This window comes from Pelecanus crispus, chromosome Z (genome assembly GCF_030463565.1).
Source record: "Pelecanus crispus isolate bPelCri1 chromosome Z, bPelCri1.pri, whole genome shotgun sequence".
Lineage (NCBI taxonomy): Eukaryota > Metazoa > Chordata > Aves > Pelecaniformes > Pelecanidae > Pelecanus > Pelecanus crispus.
The window spans coordinates 76,501,047-76,514,045 of NC_134676.1; the positions used below are offsets into that span (position 1 = coordinate 76,501,047).

The 12,999-nt window shown below is 42.8% G+C and overlaps 1 protein-coding gene across 1 annotated transcript in view; it reads right to left on the bottom strand.

The window, feature by feature from the left end:
• Positions 1–12,999, bottom strand: part of LOC104037203 (PALM2-AKAP2 fusion protein) — a 226,381-nt gene that overhangs the window by 112,238 nt on the left and 101,144 nt on the right. The window contains 1 exon segment of the mRNA XM_075725895.1: positions 1,170–1,252. Within this exon segment, the coding sequence (XP_075582010.1) occupies positions 1,170–1,252 (83 nt within the window).

Genomic DNA, 12,999 nt, shown 5'->3' on the forward strand with positions numbered 1-12,999 from the left:
GTGCTGACTTTAGCTGGTTATTCACCATTGGCCTTTAAGACATTAAAGCTAGCTGATCTGAGCTTCTCACACCAGTTTTTACTCATAGACCAGAAGAAGATATGAACTTGCTGCAGTTTTATGTTTAAATACTTCTCTAAATGAAAGAGTTAGTTATTGGGCTAAATTTGACTAACTATAATTTAAGAAAAAATTCCTCTGCTTTTATAGCAGGAGTCTGAAATCTGCTTCATCAGTTTCATCTGAACCAGTTTAACAGCCTTGATTGCTACTTTAATTTAAAGAAATGTAAAAGATTAAAGTAAATTTAGGCATTAATATGGGCTATGTATATCCAAGTTTGCATCTTTATTTAAAAATCCAACTTATGATAAAAACTTGTTGGAGAGGCCTTTAGTTTTTAACATGTTTGGTTTTGTCTTTAGGTATACGTGCTTTGTGCTCAGCAGTGTCAGCAGCCCTGAAGACGAACATCTTGGCCCTGCAGGAACTCACTTGCCCATTCACTCCCTTTCCACTCCCAACATCTTACCAACAAATTCATTTGCTGCTGTTAAAAACACATGGCTACACGCAATCACACGAGGAATGGCAAAGAAAAAGGAATATCCCCACCATGCCTTTTCTAGCAAAACGGCGTGTTTCCACATGCCACCTGATCGCACCAGGCTACTAGGTCAATGCTTCTCAGACGCTTGCCCTCCTCATGCTGATAAGCTGCTTGCACATGGGTTTCCAGCAGATGAAAGGAGGTGGGGTAGTGGTAATTGCAGAGGGGCTTGAGAAGAAGAGAAGGTGCAAGGGAAGATGTGGAGGAGATTGACTGATGGTGAGGAAGGACCGAGCACTGATTTGACAGCATCTTGCAATGAAATGCCAGGATTATTTAACAAGACCTCCCAAGAGATGCACTGTTATTGAAGGTCCTCCTAATCCTAACCATTACACCAGGCTTTCAAATATTTAGGAGGAAGCCCTGCAGCAGTCAAGTGAACGCAGTTTACACCAACTGCATTGTAACTGCTGTGCAAACTACTCCCACTGTGACAACCTCCTGGCAGCTGGAGATGTGGCTCATCCCACTGAGCGGGGGGTGCCATCAAACATTATGTTTGAGTGCAGCGTGGACCCCTGTGCTTCCTACAAGGATGTGGTGGGAGGAGACTTACCCCTGCGCCCTCCTCGGCTTCGAGACTTTCACAGGAGCATGGTCCCAGCGGGTCCCTCAGCAGCATATCCAATCCTCCTGTGCCTACAAAACCAAAGACATTTTATTGCCCATGGGAGAAAATGCATGGCTGAGAGGTTGGTTTGCTTCGCTTGGATCCATTTCTACCAGCCATGCTCTGTCAGCATTGTTAAAGAAATCAGAAAGGGTAAAAAAACAGTGACTAAAAAATATCTTTGCCAGCTGGAGACAGCTCTGCATGCTCTGGAGAGGCAGCCACCACTGGGAGAAAATGCAGCAGGTGGGCTGACACAGCACACCTGGTCTCAGGAAGGACATATTTAATTTCAGTCCCTGCAGTAGCCATCCCTGTCCCTAGGGTGGTGCCCAGTGGTGGGGCTGGGGCTGCCCTGGTCCCTGATGGGGTGGTGAGATGGCTCTGGCTGCCAGGTCCAGCCTTGTCACTCCCAGGGAGCCCTGCAACACTAGTTGCTCTGTGCTTGCCTGTGTTGCTGTGCTGAAGGTATGCCTGTGCTCACACCATCCCTGGGCTGAGCTCATTCCATCTTGTGGAGAGGCCAGAGGACTTTCCAGTGCTTCTGTGCAGCCCAAGGGAAGGCTAACTAAGAGCATCTAGGACGCTAACTAAGAGCATCTCATTAGAGAATGCTGTTTGTCAGCCAGGCAGTAGTCACCACTGCTTACCAGGTGAGGCCGGTTACAGGCACAGCTCGCAGGGCAGCCTGTCAGTCCTGTCTGGAAGAAACACCTCTGCATTTTTATTTCTACATCAAGCTTCAACCTTGAAGAAGGTAAGAACATATCCACTGATTTCATCTCCAGGGACTATCTTGCTTAAGCATAGCTAGCCACAGACAGCTGCTTGATTGCTTTTGGAATTTCTATAGCAATGGCATCAATTACAATAAATAATGGTGGATTAAAGTCAGATTAAATCTGTGAATATTTTCTAAACTGTGAAATTAAATTGTGAGGGTTACACGATCTCCTCTGTAGAGGATAAGGATGTATAAGGATTTATGTATCATCTCCAGTAGCACTGTTGAATGTACACATTCACCCTGAGAATACATTGAATAATGTTCCTTGTGCTACCACAGCACTGTACGCACCTACTAAATTTGAAATACAGCTCATGTAATAATACAGCTTGAAATGGCTCTGCAGTCCTTGGTCAATACAAGGATAGTTATTCATGTCCTCTGCTGCTACTTCACTCTATAATCTTGAGTGTGTCTCTTCAAACCACTACTGTTTGTGTATACTCCACTTATGATTACTTATGCAAAACGATCTGTGCATCAGATACGCCCTTTGCTTATTTGTTGCTGCGGTGGATAGTGGCATATGCTAACAGTGCTAGCTGAGCTGTAGTCTACCTATGGATACATGGAGGCACTGACTACACACCTGTATCTTTCTAACAATATTGGCTGGTGGGTTTTCCTGCTTTTTGGCAGCCTCAGACAGATGTCTTTTGCTCTGGGGGAAGAATATTAAAAAGTGTCAATGCAACTTATGTGCCAAAAGCCTGTAGGTGCTTTTAACTTTTTCCAGTACAGGTTCTTTGGAGCTGACCCCTCCTCTTCCCACATGTTGAGCTATGGTGTCCATGTAGTTCAAAAGCCAATAAGTAGCCCCCCAGCAAGTTTTAAAGACTGCATTAAAACCAGTGGAAGTGCATAATAATGAAATTTGTTTCTTGCACTCTCAGCACTCTGGAAAAGTCCACAAAGCCAGAAGTCTAATCCTGTGACTTTATCACAGGATTGATCCCTCCTTTGCATTTACCTCTGTGGGAGTTCTCCTAGAACATTGCTGCTTTGGAAGTGGTGCTGCAGAAAAAGCACTTATTCTATCCTGATTTCTTTCTTCTGCTGTTTTTCCTTTCTTTTCAGCTCACTTTGATAGCTTTATTCATGCTAATCTCAGGCCAAAAGGACCTTCCTTGTTATATGTCTGTAGAGCATTTTGGCACAATGGACCTCTGATTGTTTACTGATACATCTACGCTATACTGATACCTCCTGCTATTCAAATACAGATGTAAAATAGAGCTGTGTGCCTTTTTTTACCATTTCACTAAAGCATCCCTTCATACTCAGGCCCCCCTAGCCCATGCATCTTTTTCTGCAATCTATTTGGAACTGCGAAGCCTTCAGCATGTTGTCCTTGTGGGACATGTGTGCATTAGCAAGTAGCTGTGCAGTAGGAGTGGATCAGAGGATGAGAGCAGTTGGTGCTGACATCTCTAGATCTATATTGTAAGCATTTCCAGGATTTAATGTCAGACTAGGTTTAGTCTGATTCCCTGGACTGAATGCTGCCACAGTGTCAGAAGAAGTAATACTTGATATGAAAATTTGTGTTTCCACTACAGTTTGAAAAGTATTTAATGTGACTCTGCAGAAGAGTTTCTGGTTTGGTTTCCTCCAAAAGGACTCTTGCCCGTGCCTCAACAGTCTCATCACATAGTGTGAATGACTCCACATCTGAAACAGTTGCAAGTGTGGTTGAGGAAAGAGGGGTGAGTTCACTAAAACCCATACTACTGTTCTCTGTCAAAGTACTGATGTATATGCCCACCAAGAAAGGGCAGTCTGGTGACTAGGATGCTAAATGGAGATGTGGGTTGCCTAATTTCATACCTGTGCCACAACTAGCATAGCCCTTGGTAGGCGCTGGTATTGACTTAAGTTGTCCACCTGTAAGTGATATTCCCCATTGATGTGGCAACACATGAAAGATTAAGAAGAGAGTATTATAGCGGTAATACATGTACTTAACTAGAAAAAAAGTCATGAAAGTCCAAGGCCTAGAAATTAACATGCATAATAAAAGGATAGATTTCCCCCCAAATCTCACAAACTTATATATTTATAAATACCATAAGCCTGACTAGACTTCATCTCCACACTCTGTATTTGGTGACAGGCCATATCTGCCACAGCATGGACCTCTGATTTGATCTGCATGAAGGACATGACAACTTTATAATCACCCTTGGATTAGAAAAATATCCCAAGCATGTTCACATCCATTGATGTGTTGTAAAGGCTGCACATAGTACGATTTCTTGCTGCTATTAGCACCGATAAAGTTTTACATCTATCGTAGCCTGTACAGCAGTGATGAAGTAACTCAAACAGAACAGGTGCAGGGCAGCTCCATCAGCACTATTGGGGCTCAGTGGTTTTTCATTCATCTCTGTGCATGCTAGCTCCACTTCTGTGTAACAGTGTGCTGACTTGTTTGTTTCCTTTTATTTGCTGTTGATTTCAACTGTGAATAGGGTTTGATGGATGACAGGAGTTTAACAATAAAGAGGCCTGGACAATACAACAGGAATGAAGCTGAGCCAACAGTCTCTTTCCTTAAGAGACATATCCATACAGACTTGGGAGAGAAATCAACGTGCAGATAATACAAAGAAATTTCGTCTCTCAGCTCACCAGCATCAGCCAGAAGAGAAAGGAGCCAATGCTGTTAAGACAGGAAGGATGAAATTTAAGTGTAAGAGGCAGATGCCCAGTTTCTGGTGATGTAGTTGGCAGCAAAAGTGCAGAATATGGATGAAAAATAGAGGTACTGATGAGGGATCTGGAAAACTGCTGTGCACACCCACTCATTGCTCCCAACAAGCAAGGGGAGACTTTAGCAGTTCATTACTGAACCACAGTTCTTTGTGGTCAGCACTGGGACCGTGGGGGAAGCACCTCTGCATTGGTTAGTAGTGACTTGGGACAGTACGCTCATCTCAAGGGTGCCTGCTCCATCCATCTCAGTCTGTCAACCCCTTTGGGTTTCTGCTCTATTTCTATAGGACCTGGACAAAGAAAGGAAACTTCAAGGTGCAATTCAGCTACTGAAGTGTGTGAACATTCTACAGGGGCCCACAACTCCCTTAGAAAATCCTTCACAAATGCAAAAATTACACAGAAACCACAGACTTAGGGTCTTAATTTTACTATTTGTTTTAGCAAGTGTTCTGTGTTTTCAGCATATAGACTCCATTGCTGTGTTGTTAAGGTGGTGGGAAACAACTCCGAGCCCTGTACCATACAACCATTAACACTGGGGCAGGCTGTATCCATCTGAATTCTGGCAGCCTATACCCTCTTGCAAAAGGAACTGGTGCAGTAAAGGGCAGTTGTAGCGTAAGAGTTGCTGAATCAGGGAACACCTTTAGGGAAAAGATTTGTCTCCTCAGAGGAAAAGCTAGATAAAGCACTTACAGGTATTCACCAAGAAAACTCCTGCAGTGATCAAATCATACTAAATCAAGCCTTTTCCATTTTTCACATGATAGTAATTTATACATGCTATGAAATTTTAGAGCATAGTCAAATGTTTACTTGCACAGCAGCTGGAGCAGTTTAAGATTTATTATCCTCCTACACTGAGACAGGTTGTTTGTGAGAAGTCTTTTTTAGTCTTTTTCAGAGCCAAGGCAGGTTGCACACAGGGCGTGGCACTGCTCCCATTTTGGCCCTGTCTGCCTGCTGGAGGGATGCTGCCATCTTAGATGTACTGGTTGGTCTGTGGCTCACCAGAGTGCATCCTGCCTATTCAGATTGGGAAGAAACCGGCCAGCTCCAAACACCTAAGTCCTGGATCATCACTAAACTTGCCCATTTGGTGTTGAAGAGGCCAAGGAGGCAATTTATTAGAGCAACTGTTTTCACTTGACTTGAACCACAGGGATTCCTGCTGTTTCTTAATCTGCTTTATTCCAGCTACATACGATTTATTGTTGAAAACAAAAGCCAAACTATGTGCTCTTTTTGCTATCTGGGCAGTGCCCAGCTGAGCCAGCAGACTGATACCATGTTAAACTACAAAGCAGAGTTTGTCACCAATTATTCTAGTGAATAATAAAGGGTCATTCAGAAAAATAAAATCCTTGAAGAAAGAGAGGGAGAGAAAAAAAGAGACACAGTCTAGGAAAAAAGACCTTTCAGCAAGAGTGCTGACATCTATCAACATGCATCAACAGACGAGGAGAAGGCTGAGGTACTCAACAACTTCTTTGCCTCAGTCTTCACTGGAAACCTCTCTCCTCACTCCTCCCGAGTTGATGGACTGCAAGATGGGGACCAGAGGGGTAAAGCCCCTCCCACTGTCAGGGAAGATCAGGTTCGAGACCACCTGAGGAACCTCAATGTACACAAGTCTATGGGACCTGATGAGATGCATCCCAGAGTCCTGAGGGAATTGGCTGATGTAGTTGCCAAGCCACTCTCCATGATCTTTGAAAAGTCATGGCAGTCAGGTGTAGTCCCTGGTGACTGGAAGAAGGGGAATGTTGTGCCCATTTTTGCAAAGGGAAGAAAGGAGGACCCTGGGAACTACAAACCTGTCAGGCTCACCTCTGTGCGTGGGAAGATCATGGAACAGATCCTCCAAGAAGCTACACTCAAGCACATGGAGGACAGGGAGGTGATTTGAGACAGCCAGCATGGCTTCACCAAGGGCAAGTCCTGCCTGACCAACTTAGTCGCTTTCTATGAAGGAGTGACCGCATCAGTGGACAAGGGAAAAGCAATGGATGTCATCTATTTGGACTTCTGTAAAGCCTTTGACACAGTCCCCCCCAACATCCTTCTCTCTAAATTGGGGAGATATGGGTTTGATGGGTGGACTGTTCAGTGGATAAGGAATTGGCTGCATGGTCACATGCAGACAGCTGTGGTCAATGGCTTGATGTCCACATGGAGACTGGTGACAAGTGGAGTCCCTCAGGGGTCTGTACTGGACCTGTTGGAGCACGTCCAGAGGAGGGCCACAAAAATGATCCGAGGGCTGGAGCACCTCTCCTAAGAGGCCAGGCTGAGAGAGTTGGGGTTCAGCCTGGAGAAGAGAAGGCTGCAAGGAGACCTTCTTGTGGCCTTTCAATACTTAAAAGGGGGCCTATAGGAAGGATGGGGACAATCTTTTAGCAAGGCCTGTTGTGACAGGACAAGGAGTAATGATTTTAAACTAAAAAAGAATAGATTTAGAGTGTATATAAGGAAGCCATTTTTTACAATGAGGGTGGTAAAACACTGGAATGGGTTTCCTGGAGAAGTAGTGGAGGCCCCATCCCTGGCAACATTCCAGGTCAGGTTGGATGGGGCTCTCAGCAACCTGATCTGGTTAAAGCTGTCCCTGCTCAGTGCAGGGGGGTTGGGCTAGATGACCTCTAAAGGTCCCTTCCAACCCAAAGCATTCTATGATTCTATGTTTATTTATTGAACCACTAAATGGCTTGGTGGCTTCATGGAGTCCAAGTTGGGAGAGGTCACATATCAGCATGAAGAAAAAGACATAACTTAGGTGGTGAAGAAAACCACTCATTTATCTTTTTTTTGCACTTACTTTTCTTTAATATATGCTATGCTTAGGCATTGCATCCTTGCTATATTTTGAAACAATCGTAAGGAAACTTACCCTTTTAACCATGTTTGAGGCCTCACCTCTAAGAGTTAAGAAAATATTTTAGTCCCAGTTTCCATAGAATCTTCAGTCTTAGAAAAACTATTATGGAGACAGCTGTAGGTGCCACTTCTCTTGTGATGTGACTGTCTCTCTGTTAGCAATTGTCTTAAGAGCGCCAGCTCATTTAATCTGTTTTTCTGCATCTGATAGCGGTGTTATTCATTGGGGTGGATGCACAGGTTATAGAGCTAATGGCACAATTCTCTTTTGCTGATTTGCTTTTCTCTTCCATGGTTTTTTTTCAGCTTTCACACTGTGAAGTATTTTGGACTTAAATACAAATAAGGCAAAAATCTCCCTGCTAGGGCTAGTATGAGGGAGGTCACACCTACTTATGCCCCATTAAAAAGGAGCCTTGGCTTGTGTCATTCCTCAGAGAGTGCTAGTTGGATTGTAACCATGCCAGAAGCACTGTCTTGCATCTGTACTAAGAATAGGTGTTGAAGGCTCAGTCTCCAAAATTCAGATACACGTTTTAGTTGCAGATGTAGTCTGGCACCACTTTGGGAAACACCTGAAGAGACTTGCATTGGTGCTTGCAGATGGAGTAGTTAAAGCCATTGCATATCTCCATCACTGAGATGGATTAGCTCTCTTCAGCTCAGCCAGGCTTTCAGGAATGTTTTGAACTAGCTCAGGCTAGCAATACATGGCTTTTGCATGCTTCAGTTATGTGGGAAGTGACAGCAGCTTTGGAGAACAGATATGTATCTTCAGCCATTCACTACAAGGGCATGCAGCACCCGCCTCAAACTTCATCCCTTATTTGTTTTAATGAGGATTTTCTACCTATCAACAATTAGGTGGTAGGTACACCTATTTCTGGTGACCAGCAGTGATGAACTAGTAATGTTGGTTCAGATTGTGCATGCATGCATTTTCTCACAGATTTAACTCTGTGGGCAAAGCCCTTTCAGTAGTTAGTTGTAGTAGCATAAATAGCTGCAAGTGTTATGAAGCTCACCATTTCTGCTATGAAGCAAGCAGAAAGCCCTCAGAACCATAATCTATACATATTTTGCAATGAAACCTTAAGTATAGACCAGCCCTAAGGTTAAAGCTATTCTTAGAGAATGAGATTGCAATGTTGCTTAGAAAATTGTTCCCAGTCTCAGCAATTGTGTTCACAGTGAACAGATTATGATGAAATTGAGAGAAAAATACTGAAGTTTTTGGAGGAAAAAATGTCTGCAGGAAATAAGCTAAAACTCTGACATGAATTGGGAGGCATGAGGAAGGGAAAAACTGTGAATTTTGTTTCTCATAATAATTTGGAGTACATTCTCTTATTTGGAAATGCCAAGTAAGAAGTATGATGTTCTATCATCAAAAGAGTGGATAGCCTCCTAGCTTTGCCTAGAATTAGTTCCTGTATGTGGCAGCAGTGCAGCCAAACAATTAATTCATTGCCTTGCACAAGGATTTAAAAATAGCAGAGAACTTGTTGAATGATATAAAGAAGGGAAGCACAAATGACTCATGCAAATTCTTTTTAATCATGACATCTTAAGCTCAACCACAGGAAGAAAGCAGAAGGTAACAGAAGGATTTTCTGCTACCAATAACCATTCTCTACTAGGAGAAAGAAAAGCCATCAGTTACACAAACAGTGCTGAAAGTCCATGTCTGTAGTACAGTAAGGGAGACAAATAGCTTGTGGTCCTCATCTCACTGCATCTGCCTAGAGGATTTCTTGCCCCCTAGAAATGCATGTGTGTAAATACTACAAACTCTCTCAGCAGAGCCAACAGAGAGGACTGCAAGGGCGAGACAGTTTATCTACTGTCTTCATCACGCTAATCTAAACCCACTGAAGCAGATGAGGCATATTTTTATGACCCCTTCTGTTACCTGGAGTTCGACCTGCAGCCTCATGTACCAACAGTTGGGAGTGCTACACGCATATGAGGAAGATGCTATGGATGCATCTCGAATATTCAGAAGTGGTATGTATCCAGTTAAACCTAATTTCCTCTTTGGTGACTTTTAGCAGCAGGCAGGACATTCCCCATTAGTGGATACTTCTGCTGAAGTAAATGGCCATGCCTTTGCAGTGCACCTGGTGGGGATGGGAGGAAAGCAATCTCCATTTTTCAGCAAACTATGTCTTTAGGTGACTCTTCCAATTACACTGTTCTGCTCTTCCCTGTGGTGAACAACCAGTCTGGCTCAACAGGTTAAGTCCTTATATGTGTCAGATTGCATTACTGTGGAGAAAGGACAATCATACTCTGCTGACATTTAGCTGCAGGTAATGGAGTGCATATAAGAGGACCTATCACTGTCAATTTTCCTCTCACACCTCATGGTCTCCTTCAGGGTGACATTTTGGATCTGGTTTCCATTTGGAGGTCTGACAAAAATGGCAGACTCACTGAAGGCACAGTAGAAATGATTGAACTGCACACATCCACCTAGTGGATTTAGGAATAAATAGGTATAGTTTATTCTGAGAAGCCTCCTTCCACACTGCTAAAAAAGCCATATAGCAAGATTTTCACAGTTCACCCAGGAGTTAAATAAAACAAGGGGGTTTTACAGCATAAGACCCTAAAGAAGTATTTCAGCCCTTGACAAGGCAACAGCAAGACGCCCAGTAAGCTGTGAGTGGGCTTCTCTCTATGATTCGGTTGTAGTTGTTAAGGACAAAACTGCAGTGAGGCAGACCTAGCCAAAACTGTCTGGACTGGCCTAATGTTTGACATCCAGTTTTGCATACTTTTAAGGTAAGATTATACTGTCAGTTGCTTTGAAGAAATGTGCGATTTTTTTCTGTTAGACAAATTTGTATCAACACTTTTTTGCAAAGCTAAAACTGCCACTTTTGCTTGACAGAAGGTGGTATTAATTAATGCCTTGTCACTATCTTCTGTTGTGGTAAACAGTAATGTGCCAGGTATGAAAAAACCCACCTTACTAGGGCTGTACTAGACACACGTTAGTGTAAATCCTGTAAATTCTGCAATGGCGGAGTCAAATCTTGCTCTTCCCTAGACAGGCACATGAGAGTTGAAAGGTGCAGGTGAACTGGTGTTGTCATGGCATGAGCCATGACACTGCTGGAAAGCCATGCAATCCAGGAGAGTGGACCCTTTCAGGCCAGATACTTGGTTCACCTGAAGTTGAGAGTGGATCTATTATCTGCAAGAAGAGATCCAGAGCACTGAACAGGGTTAGTAACTGTATAGTCAAGTTAACATCACTGCTTGATGTAAGGTTAATATAATCTGACTTTTAACAAAAGGACATCAGAGCTAAGATCCAGATGTTTAGGGATGAAGACACCTGTCTTCACCTAAACTTAGATGTGCTGCATGGTAATCAGTTTCAGTCATTTCAGAGGGAGTACTTATAGAGTAAGTTACTGCTCAGTATAGTAAGTTACTGCTGAATTAGAGAAGATGCATCAGCCTCTGGCCTCTGTGGATAAAGTTGGCAATCTTAGAAAATGACATATAATTAGGAAAAATTATAGTGTTTGCTTTCAAAGTACTATTTGTTTTCCCAAAAAAGGAAGCTGACAGGCAAACATAAGATCCAGATATGGTATATCCTCCTCATTTATTCACATATCATCTCCCCAGAATTAAAATAGGTAGTGAAATGTTTCATTTCCCAGCCACAACATTCAAAAGAGGCATGTCCGCTAGCAAGTGCTTAGAAAGCAAAAGCCAAACTAAAAAGAAAACAAATTATTAATTTGGTGTCATGATATTGGGCTATATTTTGCACCTAAAAGTTTTAATATTTAAGGAAAGATCACAAGTTAATGTGCAATGTCAAATGATGCCATATCCATCACCTTCCAGCCAATTCTTAGGACATTATGAGAAGTATAACAATCTACATTTCATGAGTACTTTTTGAGTCCTGCTGCACAGAGGTAGGCTAACTCGATGTAACTTTCCAGGCTGTCCCACACTTCAGGGTCTCATGTAAAGATGACATCCTGAAACATAAAACCTGGATTCTGCCTGGGAACCCCACCAAACCTCCACATTAATAAACATGACAGGAGATTAAAGAGGTGCTTTCTCTCTGCGCCTCCTAAATGAGCACAGGCCAGCCATGTATTCCTAAGGGGGTGGGATCCTGGCTTTGTCCACCCTCAGTTCTTCGAAGTCACAACATGTGCTTCTTAAAGCATGCCCTGCTGATGCAATGCAACAACTCTGACTCTTGTGTCCATGGTATGCTAAACAAGGCTCTTGAAGGGTGGAACAAACAGCTATGGCACAATGCAAAGTCAGTAAGAAAATGCTGGTTGACTTCTGCAGACTTGTGGAAATTATCAGCTCAGTTCTACTTGTTCTCTGTCAGTTGTTTATCTGTCCCATGATGTGCATTGTTTAAATTTGAAATTAGAAACATTCCTGAGGTAATGAATGTCTTTAAGCACTTGCATTCCACAGTGCATCAAAGAACAGCTAAGGCTGACGCTTTGCCTTTGGTAGTTATGCCTGCATTCAAGTTTTCAGAGCCTTATGATTTTAGCTTGCAGCACCTTCATTACCTGCTGGGGCTGAACTCATGTGCAAGGCAGTCCCTTGATGTGATAAGTTTCTCTGCCTGATGAGGCAGTCCATCTGTGCAGGCTACACCAAAGTGGAAGATGATGTGTGGACAGTAAATGTGACCAGGCAGTTTTTGCAGAGCCTGAGCACTGAGCCTAGCTGGGGGCATGCTAAAGCTGTGATAAACAAAACTGATCTCCTTTTAAAATGTAGCTGTTTTAGTGTATGTGCATCTCCCTTTATCTGTCCTATTTGTTTGGTTCCCTCCGCTCCTTCTTAGCATGAACAGTGAGGAGTGTTGATTCAGTAAAGTGTCTTCCTAAGACAATTAGCTACCTTTTTGAGAAAATCAGTGTAGAGCTTGTACCAGGGTACCAATAAACATTTTTCACAGCTCTCATCTTCACAATAAGCCCATAACACCAGTGGAATAAAACATGAAGAAAGCATAAAATTACATCAGGGCTTCAACTAACTTTCATATTTCCTGTAACTCAAATGCTTATTGCTTCTGTGCTAGAGTTATCACTTACTTTTATAAGACTTCAAACAGTAACATTTTAAAGAGGCAGCCTGCCCTGTAGAGAGATTCCAGCTCTGAAAGCAAACAAAAATCAGGAAATTTCAAAAGGTTTAAGAGTAAGCCCCAAAATGTCAGGCTGTACATTCAAACCTTTCCTGTTGAAATCTAGCAATCTAAGTTTCTTGTGAAATTTCTAGAAATCAGAAATGTATTAGAAAACCTCTTTTTGAAAGAGCCACTGTGCTTTCATGTCAAGTCTTGCCTGGAACATGAGATTGTGGAGACATAATGAATAG